General features: G+C 40.9%; 1 protein-coding gene and 1 non-coding gene across 2 annotated transcripts in view; both read right to left on the bottom strand.

The window, feature by feature from the left end:
• wdr43 (WD repeat domain 43) overlaps nucleotides 1–21,502 on the bottom strand; it is a 61,297-nt gene that overhangs the window by 9,564 nt on the left and 30,231 nt on the right. The window contains exons 7-15 of the mRNA XM_043687212.2: nucleotides 19,680–19,744; nucleotides 17,545–17,710; nucleotides 14,943–15,029; nucleotides 14,380–14,514; nucleotides 13,745–13,879; nucleotides 7,697–7,783; nucleotides 4,982–5,013; nucleotides 1,046–1,109; nucleotides 251–364 (exon numbers count right to left, since the gene is read on the bottom strand). Of these exons, the coding sequence (XP_043543147.2) occupies nucleotides 251–364; nucleotides 1,046–1,109; nucleotides 4,982–5,013; nucleotides 7,697–7,783; nucleotides 13,745–13,879; nucleotides 14,380–14,514; nucleotides 14,943–15,029; nucleotides 17,545–17,710; nucleotides 19,680–19,744 (885 nt within the window). The remainder of the gene's footprint in view (nucleotides 1–250; nucleotides 365–1,045; nucleotides 1,110–4,981; nucleotides 5,014–7,696; nucleotides 7,784–13,744; nucleotides 13,880–14,379; nucleotides 14,515–14,942; nucleotides 15,030–17,544; nucleotides 17,711–19,679; nucleotides 19,745–21,502) is intronic.
• On the bottom strand, nucleotides 780–913 carry LOC122548718 (small nucleolar RNA SNORA31). Its single transcript, XR_006311329.1, has one exon. It is a non-coding gene; the product is annotated as a small nucleolar RNA SNORA31 (small nucleolar RNA).

Genomic DNA, 21,502 nt, shown 5'->3' with positions numbered 1-21,502 from the left:
ACCTGCACATCTTTGGACTGTGGGAGGAAACCGGAGCACCCAGAGGAAACCCATGCAGACACTGGGAGAATGTGCAAACTCCACACAGACATTCACCTGAGATGGGAATTGAACCCAGGTCTCTAGCGCTGTGAGGCAACAGTGCTAACCACTGTGCCGCCTAAAATATGCACAAAATTAATGGAATACACATTCTTCTATGAATATCTAGAACTCAAAGCATTCCCAACAGCAAACATCCACTTCTTACCTGTGTAACAAGAAGGAAAAGCTTGCCATGCAGCCGAGAGAGCTTCTGCAGAGTTTTCACTCTGCTCTCCATTAGTTGGTACAAAACTCCAAGCTGTGGTACAAGATCAGGCACCTGCAGAATGAAATCAACCATTTTAGTGCAAGCTGAGCAACAGCCAGAAGTCTGGAATGCAAGCTAAAGTTAAAATCACCCTAATTAAACATACATGTATTTAAATATATAAACAGTAAGGCTGGACTATTAAGCTTAACTTTTAAGAACCAGGTGGCAATCACAATATTTACAGTGCCCTCTCCCCAAAATTCTCAAAAACATATCCCATAGAGCTCAAATCTTAGAAACCATAATTTTTTCACTTCAGTTCTGCTCCAAGCCTCCTTCCTTAACCAGAATCAGCAAATCTAAAATCTCACCCAACATCCATTATCAGTATCACATGCCGACAACAGCAAAGAGTTTCAAATGGTAAACCCGACTTTGTATGAGGATAAACAGGATACAGCTATGCATTTAAAGATACTACACATTGTGTTTTCCTCTATTCAATCCAAACTGCCACGAGGAGAGCAGGCAGAAAGCGCAAAGAAATTGATCTTGCATCTTAACATTAAGGAACCAGAAAGCCACAGTGACGTGCTTCAGGTCTGTCAACAGATGCTACTTTGTTCCTCCAACCCTCACCTTTAATTGGCAATCATCTTAGGTTTTAGCGTGAATCCAAGTTTTAAAACCCTTGAGACATCAAATGTAATATTTAACTTACAACTGAGCAAAACAAACAGTATTACTTACTGTAGATAGATAGGAAGCATGCAGAGTGAAGACTGCTTTTAGCCACTTGACCATTAGTGACGCACTACATATAGATGAACAAAAGTCATTACAGGTATGCCAAATGTTTACAAAAAATTATTACAATTTACAAGTAGCAGGGTGAATACAAGCTAGGTCTCAATGCTTCAAAATCTTTAGGCTTTCTTTTCTCCTAAAATAAAAAATTGGAGCTGACTCAATAGCTCCCTCTATGGAATAAACAGAAAAAGCTCAGAAGAAGCATTTAGTATAGCAGCAAAAAGCATTCCAGTATTACTCTGGCACTATAATCTTATTTTAAAAGAGTCATAGATTAGACTGGAATTCCTAAATATAGCTCCTCTCACACCACCCCCACCACGGACAATATATAACCAGTCAATGGACTTTGCAAAGTGCACTGGCAGCTTGTAATTGCAGCAATCAGATCTATTTGTAATTACTTAGATTATGAAGCAATGTCCACGCAAAATGGCCATGGACAACAGCAAGACTCGAGCTGACAAGTATCACACTACAGAAGTGTCAAAAAAATTACCATCTCCAAAAAAATAATTAACTCTTCTGATATTTACTGACATCACTATTAGTGGGTAAATCCCCCCTATCAACATTCTGGGATTTACCACTGATCAGAGACTGAATTGGAGGAGTCATATAAATATAAACTATAAAAGTCCAAGGGGTTATGACATTTACAGTGATTAGCTTATCCCAAGCTCTCCTCAGCCTGACTACTTTCAACAGCAGTATGAACGAAGATTTGCTTGGATAAGCACAATTCCTACAAAAAAATGACATCATCCAGGACAAAGTAGCCTTTGTTAGATATCTCATCACCATGACTGGCACACCATATTTGCAATGTGCACCATCAACTAAATTACTTGAAACATCTCAACAAGGCTCCTTCAATAGTACCTTCCAAACTTATAACCTCATCACCTACAAGGACAGCAGGCAGATTGACTTGAAAGCAGAATTGCTCTCAGCAACATTCGCTATTTTCCAATCTTTATTCATGAAAGAAGGGTGTCAAAGAGCAGGAAACTATAGGCCAGTTTGTCTAACATCTGTTATAGGAAGGGTGCTAGAGTCCTTTACTAAGGAGGTTACAGCAAAATACTTTGAAAAACACAATGTGCTCAAGCAGAACCAGCATGGCTTTGTGAAAGGAAAACCCCAGCCTTTGTAAAGGTGGACTGGGGAAAACCCAATAGAAGTTGCATATTTGGATTTTCAAAAGGCATTTGATAAAGTGCAATATCAAAGGTAAAAGCACATGCTGTAGGTGGGTAGCACATTAGCATGAACAAAGGGCTGATTAACAGGAAGCGAAGACTAGGGTGAAAGGGGTCTTTTTTGAGTTGGCAAGGTATAACTAATAGAGTGCCACAGAGCTGAGATCTCAACGATTTACAATCTATACCAATGACATGAATAAGGTAATCAAATATATGGTAGCTAGAATTGCCAATTACATCAAAATAGGCAGGGGAAAGTTGTCAAAAGGATGTAAGCAGTCTGCAACGTGAGAAATAGGTTGAGTAAGTGGGCAAAAATTTGGCAGAAAGGAGTACAGCATAAGTAAACGTGATATTGTCCACTTTGGCAGAAAGAATATACTATTGATTTTTTATTTACAAAGAAGTTTGTTGAACACAATGGTACGGGGAATCTGGGTCTCCTGATACACAAATCAGGAAATTAGCACACAGGAAAGGCAAGTGAATGCAATGTGGATATTTATTGCAAGGGAAATGGAATATAAAAGTAGGGAAGTTTACTGCAGCTGTAAAAGACATTGCTGAGACCGTATAGAGTCATAGAGATGTACAGCATGGAAACAGACCCTTCGGTCCAACCCGTGCATGCCGACCAGATATCCCAATCCAATCTAGTCCCATCTGCCAGCACCCGACCCATATCCCTCCAAACCCTTCCTATTCATATACCCATCCAAATTCCTCTTAAATGATGCAATTGTACCAGCCTCCACCACTTCCTCTGGCAGCTCATTCCATATCCGTACCACCCTCTATGAAAACGTTGGCCCTTAGGTCTCTTTTATATCTTTTAAATCTAACCCTAAACTTATGCCCTGTAGTTCTGGACTGCCTGACCCCTATCCATGCCACTCAATTTTGTAAACCTCTATAAGGTCACTTCTCAGCCTCCGCGCTCCAGGGAAAACAGCCCCAGCCTGTTCAGCCTCTCCTTATAGCTCAAATCCTCCAACCCTGGCAACATTCTTGTAAATCTTTTCTGAACCCTTTCAAGTTTCACAACATCTTTCCAATAGGAAGGAGACCAGAATTGCACGCAATATTCCAACAGTAGCCTAACCAATGTCCTGTACAGCCGCAACATGACCTCCCAACTCCTGTACTCAATACTCTGACCAATAAAAGAAAGGATACCAAACACCTTCACTTCCTATCTACCTGCAACTCCACTTTCAAGGAGCTATGAACCTGCACTCCAAGGTCCCTTTATTCAGCAACACTCCCTAGGACCTTACCATTAAGTGTATAAGTCCCGCTAAGATTCGCTTGCTCAAAATGCAGCACCTCGCATTTATCTGAATTAAACTCCATCTGCCACTTCTCAGCCCATTGGCCCATCTGGTCAAGATCCTGCTGTAATCTGAGGTAACCCTCTTCGCTGTCCACTATATCTCCAATTTTGGTGTCATCTGCAAACTTATTAACTGTACCTCTTATGCTTGCATCCAAATCGTTTATGTAAATGACAAAAAGTAGAGGACCCAGCACTGATCCTTGTGGCAATCCACTGGTCACAGGCCTCCAATCTGGGAAACAACCCTCCACCACCACTCTGTCTTCTACCTTTGAGCCAGTTCTGTATCCAAATGGTTAGTTCTCCCTGTATTCTATGAGATCTAACCTTGCTAATAAATCTCCCATGGGGAACCTTGTTGAACGCCTTACTGAAGTCCATATAGATCACATCTACTGCTCTGCCCTCATCAATCTTCTTTGTTACTTCTTCAAAAAACTCAATCAAGTTTGAGACATGATTTCCCACGCACACAGCCATGCTGACTATCCCTAATCAGTCCTTGCCTTTCCAAATGTGTGTACATCCTGTCCCTCAGGATTCCCTCCAACAACTTGCCCACCACCGAGGTCAGGCTCACTGGTCTATAGTTCCCTGGCTTGTCCTTACCACGCTTTCTAAACAGTGGCACCACGTTTGCCAATCTCCAGTCTGGAGTACCGTGTACAGATCTGGTGTAGTTCAGGGGAAGATCATTTAACATACTCATGGGATGAAGGCCTTATGAAGACCCATACCCATTGGGGTTTGGAAGCATGAGACGTGATCTTATTGAAACACGAAGATCTGAGGGAATTTGACACGTTACATCATAGGAGGATGTTCTCTCATTGTTGAAGACTAAAACTAGGGGACATGACTTAATGAAGGGATCTCCCTTTTAAGGCAGACGTGAGGAGAACCTGTTTTCTTCTCACAGGATCGTTAGTGTGTGTAACTCTCTCCCCTGTAAGGGAGTGGAGGCTGGGTTTAAGGGAGTGAGGTTTACAGGATGTAGGCAGGAGTGGAGATAAGGATACAACCAAATCAGCTATATATATATGACATGATTGAATGGTAGAACAGACAAAATGGTTGCCTTCTGCTTTCAAGTCTTATATTTGTACATAAGATTTCCCAGTATAAGAAATTCAAATTGGTCACATCAACAAATCAGATCCATGAAACAGACCTGAGCTGTTTTGTCTTTGACAGGCATAACAGTGGATTTCAGTGTCTTGGAGCAAGCTTAGTGTTTGGCAGAGGGTAAAATCAGTAATAAAGGTTATGTTAAAAGAATTTCTCATTCCACATTGCATTGTTTAAAAAGAAATCACCACTAAATCTGAACCTCACCTGGATGGGTGACCTTGTAACCTCTTTGTGATCTGGAGAGAAAAAATATTTTATAAATAAAGCTACTGAACACAATGCCATATTAGAACACTAATGCGTCATTTCAAGATTTCATTCAATTCCATTATTCCTGAGGTGTAGGGATGAAACTCAAGCACTTTCTCAAAATGGAGGGAAAGAGAAAACTAAACAAGGCAAGGTCAAGACCTGACCAACCTGAAATTGATCTAATCAGTTCCCAGTATGGATATTTAAAGATTTCTTGTACACACCTGTCCACATTGAAACACCAGCTATTTTTAAACTTACAGCATACAATACTTAAGTTGATTTGATTTGGGGGAATGAGGCTGGTGAGGGTGGCATGATAAGTGCATACAGCTTCCAAAATGCATAAGTAATATTACACGCAAAATTTCCATTATTTGTCAGAACATGATTTCACAGTAAAATTTGAGAATAAGATCAATGCCAGTGGCATTACAGCATCAATATAGCAATGGCTATTTATTGCTGACGTGGTCAAACTATACTGGTAAATTTTGTAGCAAATTATCATGCAATGTAAAATGTCCGGAGTATCATTATCGTGAGCTAAAACGAAATAAATTTGTAAGGAGATCTCAGTTATCTGTAAGAGTAATAGGGTGGTTATGGTAGGGGATTTTAACTTTCCAGACAGACTGGGACTGCCATAGTGTTAAGGGTTTAGATGGAGAGGAATTTGTTAAGTGTGTAGAAGACAATTTTCTAAGTCAGTATGTGGATGTACCTACTACAGAAGGTGCAAACCTTGACATACTCTTGGGATATAAGGCAGGGGAAGTGACTGAGGTGTCAGTGGGGGAGCATTCTGGGGCCAGCGACCATAATTCTATTAGTTTTAAAATAATGAAAAAGGATAGTCAAGATCTAAAAGTTGAAGTTCTAAATTGGAGGGCTAATTTTGATGGTATTAGGCAAGAACTTTCAAAATCTGATTGGGGCCAGAAGTTCGCAGGTAAAGGAACAGATAGAAAATGGGAAGCCTTCAGAAATGAAATAACGAGAGTCCGGAGACGGTATATTACTGTTAGGGTGAAAGGCAAGGCTGGTAGGTGTAGGGAGTGCTGAATGACGAGAGAAATTGAGGCTTTGGTTAAGAAAAAGCATATGACACGTACAGACTGGAGAGATTGAGTAAATCCTTAAAAAAGTATAAAGGCAGGAGTACACTTAAGAGGGAAATCAGGAGGCAAAAAAGGGGACACGAGATAACTTTGGCAAATAGTGTTCAGGACAATCCAAAAGGTTTTGAAAATACAGAGGAACCTCTATTATCTGAACGAGATGAGCGGGCACTATTTTATTTGGGTAATTGATTTCCTCTGGGGCCTGGAGTTTTATGTGAAGTCTGCTCCCTGTCCAGGAGACTAGGCAAAAGCACACTGCACCCGAGACCCCGCCCCCAACCACGTCCAACACCCCCACCCCCGCCTGCTCCCACCCCGCACCCCAACCCACCCCCAGCTCCACCTCCGTCCAACACTCCCTCATCCGCTGACACTCTGCCCCCATCTGCCACCAACCCCGCTCCCCCAACTGCACATCCTTGTCCATCCCCACCCACCCAACCTCTATAAGGTCACCCCTCAGCCTCCGTCACTCCAGGGAAAACAGCCCCAGCCTATTCAGCCTCTCCCTATGATTCAAACCCTCCAACCCTGGCAACATCTTTGTAAATCTTTTCTGAACCCTTCAAGTTTCACAACACTCTTCTTATAGCAGGGAGACCAGTGACCTAACCAATGTCCTGTACAGCCACATGACCTCCCAACTCCAATACTTAATGCACAAGTAAAGGAATGCATATCAAATGCCATCTTCACTATTCTGTATTTTTGCAACTCCACTTTCAAGGAGCTTTGAACCTGCACTCAAAGGGCTCTTTATTCAGCAACACTCCCCAAGACCTGACCATTAAGTCTATGTCTTGCCCTGATTTGCCTTTCCAAAATGCAGCATCGCCCGTTTATCTAAATTAAACTCCATCTGCCATTCCTTGGTCCTTTGGCTCATCTGATCAAGATCCTTTTGTAATCTCAGATAACCTTCTTTGCTGTCCACTACACCTCCACTTTTGGTGTCATCTGCAAACTTACTTACTATACCTCCTATGTTCACATCCAAATTATTCATATAAATGACAAAAAGCAGTCAATCTAGCACCGATCCCTGTGGCACACCACTGGTCACAGGCCTCCAGTCTGAAAAGCAACTTTCCACCACCCTCAGTCTTCTACCTTCAAGCCAGTTCTGTATCCAAATGGCTAGTTCTCCCTGTATTACACGTGATCTAACCTTGCTAACCAGTCTCCCATGGGGAACCTTGTCAAATGCCTTACTGAAGTCCATACAGATCAGGTCCACCACTCTGCCCTCATCTATCCTCTTTGTTACATCTTCAAAAACTCAACAAAGTTAGTGAGACATTATTTCCCACGCAGAGAGCCATGTTGACCATCCCGAATCAGCCTTTGCCTTTCCAAATGAATGCAAATCCTGAACATGAAATTCTTTCCAACAATTTGGCCACCTTCAATGTCAGGTGTCCAACTGAGAAGTCTCCTATGAATTACCCTGAGATATTTTGATGATGCTAAAAATGTAATACAAATGTCATGTCATTTTTGTTGCTACCTGCTGACGTTATCAACTCCGCTCCTGAAACCTTACCTCTTGAAGCAGTGGAACTACTGCAGCAACAGGTAACCTGGCAATAGTGGCCTTTATCAAGGAATCCTTCTTTGTCTGCAGTACTTTCTGGCAACAAAAAAGAAAAAGTCAGTTAAAATTACCAACTTTTGCAGCCGTCCGCACTTTATAGTGCTTCAAAGTCAAAGCTATTAAATTTACTCAATGACTTAGAAACAGTCAACTGGCATTGACATATTCAGGCCAACTGATCCTCACTGAATGATGTCTTGGTTGGCAGAAAAAAATAGCCAAAGTACCAGGAAATCTCTGCAGTAACCATCATGAGAAGTGAGTTGCCACCTGAGTCATCAAAATAGACAAATAAATCCTTGGATTAATGAAGGATAGCACCCGAGAAAATGCATATCCCCTTTATTTCATAGGAGCTCAAAACAAGATCATATATTCTCAAATGGGACTTGATGCAGAAAGACTGATGGGTCAGTGTCATAATTTGGGCATTTGTTATATTATAGATTCACTAGCCCCACATCCTGACAATCAATTCACGCTTCTCCAGTCCATGAAGGACAAATAAATCGCCACAAATGCTGCTAAATTTGCTGAGTATTCCTAGAATTTGGTTTTTATTGTAAAACTGATGGTTTCACCAGAAAAGTGACTTTAAGAAAGGTGATACAAAAGGGAGGTTTTGCAAGTTCAAAAAAGGCAGTAGCACTCAGACAATGGATAATAGGATCTACTCTCTGCCCCAGCTTTTCCCTTGGTTCTTTTACCTCTCCATACATCATCTTCCCATGCTATGTATTTCGAATTATAGGATGGTTACACAGCACAGAAGGTAATTTAGCCTAACATCTCCATTTGCAAAAAGTAATTCAGCTAGTCCTACTCTCCCATATTTTATCCATAGCTCTTCACATTCATTCTTCGTAAAATTCTCTTTTGAATATATTCAAATGAATCTACCTCCACTGTATTCAAGCAGCGTACTAATACCCTAGCCCATCATCGTTCTTCCTTTGTCAATCATTTTAAACAGTGTCTTCTAATTAGATTGCTCCACCAACTGGAACAGCTTCGCCTCAGGTCTGAGCCCCTTACTATTCTGATCATCAAATTTTCTCTTCTCTGAGAACAACCTCATCTTTTCTAATTTTTACATGTAACTCAAGTTGACGATCTCTGGAACTATTCTCATAAATCTTTGCATGCACCCTTCTCCAGTACCTTCACATCCTTCCCGAAGTGTGCGTGCACAGAAAACGGAGATTTCAACTGACTCAACTAGTGTTTGATACAGATTTACCATAGCTTTCTGGTTTTCTTTTGCCCCTAGTTATGACGCTCATGATCACATATGGTTTATTAATCACTTTTTCAACCTGTTCTATCACTTTTAATGATAGGTGAACGTGGACTCCCAGGTTCCTCTGCTTCTGCACACTTTTGAGTTGTACCCTTTAATTTATATCATCTCTCCTCATTCTTCTCACAAAACTGACCTAATTCTCTGCATTCCATTTTGTTTTCCAATTGCCTACCAATCTTATGTCCTCTTGAAGTTCATCTTTTTCAAGAAAACAAGGCTTCAAACCAAAACTTGTGGACCCTTGGAGACCAGGAGGCTTGGATTTCATGTCCCATCTGTTCGAGATGTATCATGACCGCTGAGCAGTTTCATGAGGAAAATATATAACTAGACCCAGGGGGATCTTGTGGTGCACTGGTGAGCCAAGAGGCTCCTGGTTCAAGCCCAATTCTGCCCCAAAAGTGTGCAATGAGCTGGGAGAATATCTCCAGATAGCTAGCAGCGATCCTAAGTTACTAATGCAGAGAATTTAACTCTCACGGTGTATTGCAGTTTGTCACACATTTTGAAGGGCTGCTGTGGTACAGTGATGGTGTCCCTCCCCTTGAGCCAGGAGGTTTGGGTTCTGGTCCAACTTGCTCCAGCAATGTGTGACAACATCTGAATAGGTTGACTGGATAATACAGATTGAAAAAAAAAACATGTAGCAGACCCAGAAGGGCTCTTGTGATTCAGCAATAGTGCCCTTACCATGATTCACGTGCCATCTGCCCATGAGATGTCATGACATATCTGAACAGGTTGATAAAAAATATGCATAAAGCAGATCCAGAGGAGCTGTTGCAGTGCAGCGATATTATCCTGACTCTGAGCCAGGAGGCCTGAGTTCAAGTATCTTGATTTGCACTGCCAATTGGCGGTAGTTCCAAAATGCTTATCCCACTTTTAGAAAAATCAGACTCAGACAGCTCTTGTGGTACAGTGGTAAAGGTCTTGCCCCTACACCAGGAAGCTCAGGTTAAAGTCCACACCTGCCCCAGAAGTGCTTAATAATGCCTCGAAACGGGTCGATTAGAAAATGTATATTAAGCAGACCAATAACAGGCAATAACAGGCTTTGTATGCAAATATCTAATTGGCTACTACATGGGTGATTACTGCCAGGGGTTAGTAGTTAAAAAGAAAATATCTCAGTGATTCCATGATGGGAAGAAAAACTGTGCTGGATATAAAAAATAAGCAGGCTCAAGGGGCCCGGAAGCCTGGGTCCCACCTGTTGTAACATCTCTAAACAGATGTATTAAAAAATATAAAGAGACTCAATAGAAAATATCAAAAACTTTTTAAAAGGAGCACAAAGGGCTCTTAGGGTTCAGTGGTAGATAGACTAGATTTCAAGTCCCACCAACTCCAGAGGTGCATAACAACATCTTTGAACAGATTAATTTGATTAGAAAATATTATAAAGCACACCTAATGAGGTTCTTGAGCTGCAGTGACAGTGTCTCTACCTCTTAAGCCAGATGACTGGGTTCACATCCCACCTATCCCAGAGCTATGTCATAACACATCAGACAGGCAGATTAAAAATATACAGCAGACCCAGTAGAGGCTCTTGTGGTGCAGTGGTAGTTTCTCTACCTCTGTAATAGGAGAGCCTATGTTCAAGTCACACCTACTCTAGAGGTGCGCTCATAGCATTTTATCATCAACTTGTTCAGAAATGTTAACACCCAAAATAGGAATGGGTCAAAAGAAATGTCTGCCTCAGGCTGAAACTAGCTAATGTACGTCATGACTGATGGCTCTATTTCCATGCTCAACAATAAAAAATTCTTAAAGGTCACTGGACTTAAACATTAACTGATTTCTCTCCACAGATGTTGGAATTTTCAAGCAATTTCTATTTATGTTCCTTTCCAGTTGGATTTCCTACGTTATTACAGTAACCATTTTCTATTTTAATTGTTGATAGTCTTGTTAATTGTTTTCATACCTTGTGCAGACAAGTTTATTTGAAATTCACTTGATTTGGCACTTTACAATTTCTCCCTCACCATTAGCTGATTAAAAGAACAGGTGCCATCTAGTGGTATAACTTGGTCCACGACAGGCGAACTTCAAAAAATTTTGTAAGCAGTTTTATTTGTGGGGTACATTAATACAGGTAGAATATCTTTTACAGATACTGGATTACTATATACAACATAGTCATTAATGGCCTTTCCATTCATTATTTACCCAATCAGGAACAATTGTATATGCTTGGAAAGGTGCAATGCGATGCAAGCACCTTTTAAGTCAGTGTCAGAAAAACATCAACATAATAAAGTTAAAAATCACACAACACCAGGTTATAGTCCAATAGGTTTAATTGGAAGCACACTAGCTTTCGGAGCAACGCTCCTTCATCAGGTGATGAAGAGCATTGCTCCGAAAGCTAGTGTGCTTCCAATTAAATAGGACTATAATCTGGTGTTGTGTGATTTTTAACTTTGTACACCCCAGTCCAACACTGGCATCTCCAAATCATGATCAACATAATAGTCAGTCTTGAAACTGAAAACAATACATTAAATTTAAACTAATTTTGGAAGATCAGTATTACAACAATTTAAAGAACATTCACAATAATGAAGAAATTTTAATGCCAAATGTGAAAGAATATTAGCACATTCTCATACAAACCTAAGTAAAATGAAATAATAGACCTTTTGTTAAATAATTTCTGTTGTCTAATTTTCCTTTTTTTCTCCCTCATTTAACTTTTGCTCATCATGCTACTTCTCAAATTCAAAGAAACACAGGGATGTTGTATTTTCAGAGGAGTCACTGGACTCTGAACATTAACTCTTCCCACAGATGCTATCTGACCAGAGTTTCTCCAGCAATTTGTTTTTGTTAACATAGAGACCACTTGCATCTCTTATTGTTTTTGATGTATATGAACAATAAAGAGGAGAATGCAGGGGATGGGGGTGGGAAGGGAGAGAGGCAGGGGTGAGGGGGGGTGGAAGAGAGAGCACGCTTGCGGAAGCACAGAAGGCAAAGAATAAGAATTAGTAAGCTTGTAAATGACACAAAGATTGGGCAGGCACTGAGTGAGGAAGAAGGTCGCAGGTTAAGTTAGCGGCAGACAGAACATAACTGCAAGTGAGAGATGATACACTTTGGAGGAAGTAAAAAGATGAGAGCACTCAATGAATGGCAGAACACTAGGAAGCTCAGAGGAATAGAAGGATCTTTAGGTGACTGTCCACAGATCCATGAAGGCAAGACAAGTTAAAAGTATGGTTAAAAAGCCGTATGGGACACTTGCCTTTATAAGCATGGCACACATTTTAAGAAGAAGGAATTTATATTGGAAACAAAAATAAATTGCTAGCCTTGGGCAACTGTGTGTGGAGTTTGCACATTTTCCCAGTGTCTGCGTGGGTTTCCTCCGGGTGCTCCGGTTTCCTCCCAAAGATTCGCAGGTTATGTGAATTGGCCATGCTAAATTGCCCGTAGTGTTAGGTGCATTAGTCAGGGGTAAATATAGGGGAATGGGTCTGGGTGGGTTGCTCTTCGGAGGGTCAGTTTGGACTTGTTGGGCCGAAAGGCCTGTGTCCACACCGTAGGGAATTTAATCTAATACTCTGCCACCACAGTTCTCTGTGGCAAGGACTTCCAAAGACTCAAACGTAAAGAAATTGATCTCCATCTTATATTGGCACACCTTAATTCTGAGACTATGCCCTCTGGTCCTTGACTCCCAAGAATAGTAAACACGCTCTCAGCATTTTCCCTGTCAAAACCCTTAAGAATTGTTTCAAAGGGATAACCTTCCATATTTTTAAAAATTCCAATAAATACGAGTCCCAGCCTGCTAGGCATTTCCTTAAAGGCAATCTCTCCAATACTGGGGATCATTCTAATGAACCTTCGCTGAATTCCTCCAATGAAATAATACCTTCCCTTAAATAAGGAGACCAAAACTACTCTTTCACCCAACATGCTATAAAAGAATATGGAACACATCAACTTATTAGCATAATTTGAGAGAGGTGATGGCCTGGTGAAATTGTCACTGAATAGTTAATCCAGACACCCAGATAACGTTCTGAGGACCCAGATTCAAATCCCACCACAGCAGGTGATGGAATTTGAATTCAATGAAAATCTCAAACTAAGAATCTAATGACAACCAAGAATGAATTGCCAACTGTCTGGTTCACTAATGCCCACGAGGGAAGGAAACTGCCATCCATACCTTGTCTGGTCTACATGTGATTCCAGATCCACAGCAATGTCAATGATGCTTAACTACCCTTTGGGCAATTACGAATGGGTAATAAACGCTGGCCAAACCAGTGACACCCAATTCCCATGAATGAAGAAAAAAAATCAAATCAAGAGTTATACTAATCTGGAAAGATTGAACACACCGTACAAGGTTGAGAGGTGACTTGATAAAATTGTATTTAAGAATACCGAATTGAAGCAAATAACAGATGTATTTCAAGAAAAACTGGTTAAGATAGGGAAAATAAATGATAAAGTTCTGATTTTAGATTTAAAAACATGGCAGTTTGTGGGACGCTGACATCGGGCATAAAGGTCAAAATTGAATCTGATGTGTAAAGGCATTGTTTCACTGTAGATTCTACATAATTCTAGCAAAATGTTCAATTGGTAAAACTGCATGGAACTTATCATGCAGATGATCTCCAAAATGTTGTGAAACAATTGTACACATAATAGAGATGTCTTACATTTAGAATAGATGAGTCACTACTTTCCAGCCCTTGTACAAGTAACACTGCAAAGCTGTCAGTCTGTGGAAGGCCAGATTTACTTCTCATTTTCATCACATCAATATCCATGGCACACAGACGTTCCTCAATACTCTGAAAAAACAGAAGAACATAGCACAGTCACCCTTGTATAGTGCCACAAATTTCTTTCTGCACAGTGCAGCTGTAATTCTGTTGACACTGAAAAGCTAAATAGTGCTTTTGGAACCCTGAGTCTGAAACCTGCGATAAATAATCCTTTTTGGTTTAAGATGCTTTGAATTAACAACGTAACTAATAGAGCAAAGTTCTAATTTGTACTTATCAAAAAAAATCAGATTTGAATGTTCATTTCTCACTAAACCTCCAAACCTTGTAATTTACTTTACACATGGATTAAAATTCTGCTGCAGTCTCAAATTAGACAGAAAAGTATAATTTTAGATTCGTTTTGAATTTCAGATTGAACCAGGCACTTATATAAATCCACGCTAACACACTTCCAAGCAATAAAAAAGACTGACACCATGTTTTTAAGGTATAGTTCTACAACGATGATTGATCTAGCAAGGGGAATCGAAACTATCAGTGAACACTTGGACAGGTATCAGTACCTCATTTTCGGTGTCCTTCCTCCTCTTATCTTCACTTTTTCTTGATTTGGTCAATGCAGGTTTGATGCTTGTACTATGTCCAGGGATACCAGGTGCTAACACTTCAACTCCAGAAGTTACAACTGGAGTTTTAATCTACAAGATAAAATAGGTTATTAGTTCATTGTGACTCTGGTAGGACAGTTTCTGCACAGCTAATGATCTTGCAACCTATATATACCCAATAAAACCACATACCGCTCCAGGTAACTAGTCAGAAGTACACATTTTCTACACACAATTTATGTTGTTTTCAGGATTTTCTTTTGCTTGACTAAATATAATAAAATCTATAATAAACATCTCAATTCTCATTTAATCACCAGTTTAACTTCTTGTCACCATAGGAAAGTGGAAAGATTTTTACTGGAAAAGAATATAAAAAAGCTGTCACCAACTAGAATGCACAATTCTTCAGAAAATTATCTTCATTTGTAAATGCTTCGAAGCACTAAAAAAATTTTACTAAACAAATAATGACTGAAGAATTAAGCAGACATTTCGGGTGACGACCTCTTGCTTACCTTTGTTACAGCTGTTTCGGTTGAGATTGCCACCGTCATTTGTATGTCTCTTACCAGACAAATGTGGGATTCGGTGGTGTTTAACGTCTGAAATGAGAACCAGCAGCCATCACTAATTCAATCACAACCATGGGTTTGTAACAGAGAATCATTCAACAGGAAAAATTTGCTAAACTTGTTGCAGAGCATGGGGTAACTTTAAGCACTATTGAGAAGAGTGGCTGGGGCTGGTACACTAGATAAGGGGACCAATTCTAATAGTCAAGGCAGACTGAGCTCGCAAAGGATGAGGTAAGACTGATAAATTGAACTGCATTTACTTCAATGCAAGAGGCCTGACAGGTAAGGCAGATAAACAGATATTCTCCTGAACTCTTCTTCCAAAGCTATTTCCTGTTCCCTTTTTGCCCTCTTGGTTTCGCTCTTGCATTTATTCCTGCATTTATACTCTTCCAGCTGTCACTCGATCCCAGCTGTCTATACCTGATATTTGCTATCATTTTCCTGACCAGAGCCTCAATTTCTCTAGTCATCTAGCATTCCTTGCACCTACCAGTCTTGCCCTTCACACTAACAGGAACATGTGTCTCTGAACTCTCGTTATCATATTTTTCAAGACCTCCCATTCCCAACTGACCTTTTACCTGTGAATAGCCTCCCATAATCAACCTTTGAAAGTTCCTGTCTAGTATCAAAATTGGCCTTACTCCAATTTAGAACCTTAACTGTTTGATCAGTTTAATCTTTTTCCACAACTATCTTAAAACTAATACAATTATGATCAATTGCCCCAAAACGTTCCCCCACTGGCACCTCCGTCACATGCCATGCCTTATTTCCCAACAGGTCAAGTATTGCTCCTTCTCTAGCAGATATTCCACATTGAATAAGAGTTTTCTTGTTCGCACTTAAATTCCTCCCCATCCAAGCCCTTAACAATATGGTAGTCACAGTATGTTTGGAAAGTTAAAATCTCCTACCATTACACCCTATTTTTCTTAGAGAAATGAGATCTCCTTACATATTTGCTTCTCAATTTCATGCTGACCATTGGGCAGCCTATATTACAAATTGTTTATTTTTACATTCCACTCAACATCACTGGATGATCTCCCAGGAATATCAGCTGTAATCTTCTCCTTAACCAAAAATGACACTCCCCCTTCTCTTGCCTCCCTTTCAATCCTTCCTATAGCATCTATATCCAGGAAAATTAAGCTGCCAGGTCTGTCCATCCTTGATGACCCTAAAACAAACAAACCTCAAAGCCACTCCAGGCTATAATACTTGGGCACTGTTCACAATCATTGCTTAGTTCAAGCATCTTACATTTGGGAGGAACGACATTTGATTCGTCCAAAATCTGAAGAGGAGTTTGGAGGCAAATTAAAATATACATAAATAGTTGGACACTTGAGCAACTATATTCAAGTTCCCACCTACTTCATACCAGAGTTAGATTGTAAACAAATTTCAGGATTTTACAACCAGCTAAACAAGATATATTCTCATCTGCACAAAAATCCCTAGAAGGCTGACAGATACAAGTTCGTGAACATTCCAGTATGCTCTAACTTGGTCACCCTTAAAACAAATCCAATGACAATGGAAACTACTACTTCAATTGCCATACATCATAAAAACAGACTCCTCGGACCAACCACTCCATGCTGAACGTGATCCCAAACTAAACTAGTCCCACCTGCCTGCTCCTGGCCCATATCCCTTCAAACATTTCTTATTTATGTATTTATCTAAATAGCTTTTAAATATTCTAATTGTACCCAAATCCACCTCATGAAGTTCATTCCACATGCAAACCATCCTGTGTGTAAAAAAAATTGCCTCTCATATCTTTTTAACATCCTTTTCCTCTCACGTTAAAAATGTGCCCCCAGTCTCGAAACCCCCATCCTAGGAAAAGACAATTACCATCAACTCGATCTATACCCCTCATTATTTTAGATCCTTCTATAAAATCACCTCTCAACCTCCTACACTCCAATGAAAAAAGTCCCAGCCTATCCAGTCTCCTTTATTACCCAAACTTTCCAAATCCAGCATCATCCTGGGAAATTCTTTCTGAACCCTCTCCAGCTTAATATCCTTCCTATAACTGGATGACCAGAACTGGACACAGTATTCCAGAAGAGACCTCACCAACGCCCTGTACAACCTCAACATGACTTCCCAACTCCCATATTCAAGGGGCTAAGCAATGAAGGCAAGCGTGCCAAATGTCTTTTTAACCACCCTGTCTATATGTGATGCATACTTCAAAGAATTATGTACCTGTACCACTAGGTCCCCCTGTTCTACAATGCTATCCAAAGCCCTATCCTTGTTTGTTGTACAAAAATGCTACACTTCACATTAATCTCGACTGAACTCCATTTTTCAGCCCATTGACCCATATGATCAATGTAATCTTAGGAAATTTCCATCATTTGCATAACAACTTTGAGGATAACTTGACATTTTTTTTTTTACTCAGTATTGACATTCATACAGGTAGCTCCTCAAGTTTTCTGCTCTGTTACCCATGTTATTACAAACATCCAAGATGCAATCAGCAGAGATTTTGTCTTGTCTTATCACTTACCACTCTTTCTATAATTGGTTGGAGAACACTGTTGTATGCTATCAATATTGATTGCCGGTCAGTGCAGAACATGGCTGCCAGAATAGGAACAGGTGTTGTATCAGTGCCTCTTCCTGAAGTTGCTATCTGTACTGTGCATGTTGGCAGGAGAGGCTTTTTGCAGTAACTATTGAAAATGAACACACAACCATTAGATGACTAGAGAAATAAACTGTTTTAGAAACAGGTCAAAACTCAGAAGCCATTCACAATCTTGAAGGGAAACAAAGTTAACATTTCAGGGCAAGTTTCTTTCACCAGAATTCAACTAGGGCGGCACGGTGGCACAATGGTTAGCACTGCTGCCTCACAGCGCCAGAGACCCGGGTTCAATTCCCGACTCAGGCGACTGACTGTGTGGAGTTTGCACGTTCTCCCCGTGTCTGCGTGGGTTTCCTCCGGGTGCTCCGGTTTCCTCCCACAGTCCAAAGATGTGCAGGGTCAGGTGAATTGGCCACGCTAAATTGCCCATAGTGTTAGGTTAAAGAGGTAAATGTAGGGGTATGGGTGGGTTGCGCTTCGGCGGGTCAGTGTGGACTTGTTGGGCCGAAGGGCCTGTTTCCACCCTGTAAGTAATGTAATGTAAAAAAAAAAACTAGTGTCTCCAAACCAGAAGTGTTAACTTTGTTTCTCACCATGGTATGCTGTCAGACCTGGTGGCATTTTCCAGTTTTATTTTTATTTCAGATTTCTGGCAGCTGCAGTATTTATTACACAAGTTCAAAACATCTTTAAGATAGTTTTGAGAAGATTTGTAACTCAGGTTGACGTTTTGGATGTAGGTTTGCTCGCTGAGCTGAAAGGTTCATTTCCAGACGTTTTGTTACCTTACTAGGTAACATCTTCAGTGGGCCTCATGCGAAGCAATGCTGAAACTTCCTGCTTTCTATTTATATGTTTGGGTTTCTTTGGGTTGGTGATGTCATTTCCTTTGTTGATGTTATTTCCTGTGAAGTCACTTCCTGTTCCTTTTCTCAGGGGGTGGTAGATGGGGTCTAACTCGATGTGTTTGTTGATAAGAATTCCGGTTGGAATGCCACGCTTCTAGGAATTCTCGTGCATGTCTTTGTTTGGCTTGTCCGAGGATAAATGTATTGTCCCATTCGAAGTGGTGTCCTTCCTCATCCATGAGGATACTAGTGAGAGAGGGTCATATCTTTTTGTGGCTAGCTGGTATTATGTATCCTGGTGGCTAGTTTTCTGCCTGTTTGTCCAATGTATTGTTTGTTACAGTCCTTGCACAGTATTTTGTAAATGACGTTAGTTTTGCTCATTGTCTGTATAGGGTCTTTCAAGTTCATTAGCTGCTGTTTTAGTGTGTTGGTGGGTTTGTGGGCTACCATGATGCCAAGAAGTCTGAGTAGTCTGGCAGTCATTTCCGAGATGTCTTTGATATAGGGGAAAGTGGCTAGGGTTTCTGGACGGGTTTTGTCTGCTTGTTTGGGTTTGTTGCTGAGAAATCGGTGGACTGTGTTCATTGGGTACCCATTCTTTTTGCACACGGTATAAAGAAATCCAAACATATAAAGAGAAAGGAGGAAATTTCAGCATTGCTTCGCATGAGGTCCACTGATGATGTTACCTAGTAAGGTAATGAAACATTTGGAAATGAACCTTTCAGCTCAGCGAGCAAACCTACATCCAAAATCTTTAAGACATTCAAGTCAGGCAAGCTGAGTTTCACCCACAGTAAGCCTACTCAGCAATAAATCAATCATTCATGATAGCAGTAACATTATTTGAAGCACCAAAGAGGAAAGGGTTTCACTTCCTCATCTCAACCAGTCAAAATCAACACACTTCAGTTTCAAAAATACTCAATTGGCTTTGTATTCAAGAGAACTCATTAGAGGTTTTCTGACCTTTTGAATTTCAGGAGAACCTAGACAAGTATTTGAAGGAGAGAAGAAATGGAGGCTCTAACAGTAGATTTACATATGGAGCAATGGGAAGCAGCTTATCTGGAGTATAAATACTGGTATGGACTAGTTAGGTTCAACCAACCGGTCTCTGCCATATACCTCATGCAAATGCATTTGATTATCAAAAATAGAAATGGGAACATTAAGCTGTTTGGGTACAATCCCAACTCTTACCCGTTTAAAATATGTTCAAATAGGTACAACAGTCCATCCCGGCAAACAACCGCCAACTTCACTGGCTGAAGAACAAAAAACAATTTTCTTGCAATTTATCAGTGATAAGGAAAATGTACAGTCATGCATTATTAGAACTAGATTCACTGGAACTTAGAAGTAGTAATCGCATAAAAGCCCATAAAATTCTAACAGGACTAGACAGAGTAACCACAGGAAGGATCTTCCTGATGACTGGAGTCCAGAACCAGGGGTCATAATTAAAGGATACAGAGTAGGCTATTTAGAACTGAGATAAGGAGAAATTTCTTCACCCAAAGAATCGTTAGCCTGTAGAATTGTCTACCACATTGTGGTTGAGACCAAAACACAATGTAGTCAAAGAGTTAGAATAGGTCTTAGAGCTAAAGGGATAAAAAGAGATGGGAAGTGGGAACAGGGTATTGAATTTAATGATCAGCCATGATCAATTTGAATTGTAGAGCAGGGTCAAGCTGAATGGCCTCCTCCTACCTGTATTCTTAGTTTCAATTCGTTGATGATTCCCACCTCTACCACGTTTTTAGAGAGTGAGCTCCTGATACCCACAACTCTCTGGGTGAACTTCCTTTCCCTCCTCACCTTAAAACTGTGCCCCGGTTAATTATTCTGTGACTAAGGGAAAAGATTCGCCCTAAATATGCACCTCAGAACCTTGAACAACCCAAAAGAATTTCCAACCCCTTCAGTCTTCTCTCATCTAAGGAAAAGAGACAAGGTCTACTTCGCCTCATTTCACTTCAGCCCAGGCAACATCCCGGTGAATCTCTTCTGCACCCTCTCCAATGTAATCACGTTTCCTCTAGTGTGGTGACCAGTACTGCACATAGTGGCTCAATAAATGTGAAATACAGCTCTATGATAATCTCCTTAGTCTTGTATTCAATGCCTTAACTAACAAAAGCAAGCATCCCATGTGCCTTTTTGATTTGGCAGAGTGGGAGCAGCGGCCGAGTTGAGGTGAACCCGGGAGACTACAGCTAAGGTAAGAGTTTTTTTCAAAATTACTTACCTGTAGCGGGCATCGGTGTTTTGTTTTCTCTCTCCTTCACAGAAAGAGCGGGAGCAGCAGAGGAAGTGACGGCAAGCAGAGGGGCAGCCGAGACCCGGAAGCAGTTAGTGTAACCTTAGCTGGGTTAGTTTTTTCCCCCTTTAAAAGCGTGAAGGAGAGGAACCCGAGGCACTACACGGGTAGTGCCTCCCACCCGCCCTCCTCCTCTAACCTAATAATAACATCTGTTGTGGCAAGCAGGTAAGTGCTGAATTTTGTTTGTATTATTTAGACACAGTTTTTGTTTAAACAGTTAGCTTTAGAGGGATGGCAGTGAAGGCAGTGCAATGTTCCTCCTGCAACATGTATGAGGTGAGGGATGCCATCGACGTCCCTGCCGATTACACTTGCAGGAAGTGCACCCATCTCCAGCTCCTCCAAGACCGTGTTAGGGAACTGGAGCTGGAGTTGGATGAACTTCGGATCATTCGGGAGGCAGAGGGGGTCATAGATCAGAGTTATAGGGAAGTAGTAACTCCAAAGATGGCAGATAGATGGGTTACAGTGAGGGGGACTGGGAGGAAGCAGCCAGTGCAGGGACCTCCTGCGGCCATTCCCCTCAAGAACAAGTATACCGTTTTGGATACTTGTGGGGGGGATGACTTACCAGGGGTAAGTAACGGGGCTCAGGTCTCTGGCACGGAGCCTGTCCCCGTTACTCAGAAGGGAAGGGTGAAGAAGAGCAGAGCAGTAGTAATTGGGGACTCGATAGTTCGTGGCACAGATAGGCGGT

This window comes from Chiloscyllium plagiosum, unplaced genomic scaffold (assembly GCF_037043375.1).
Source record: "Chiloscyllium plagiosum isolate Xiang-an unplaced genomic scaffold, Cpla_swu_hap1 HiC_scaffold_3, whole genome shotgun sequence".
Lineage (NCBI taxonomy): Eukaryota > Metazoa > Chordata > Chondrichthyes > Orectolobiformes > Hemiscylliidae > Chiloscyllium > Chiloscyllium plagiosum.
Note: the sequence above shows the minus strand (reverse complement) of the source record. Positions and strands in the feature narration are given on the sequence as shown.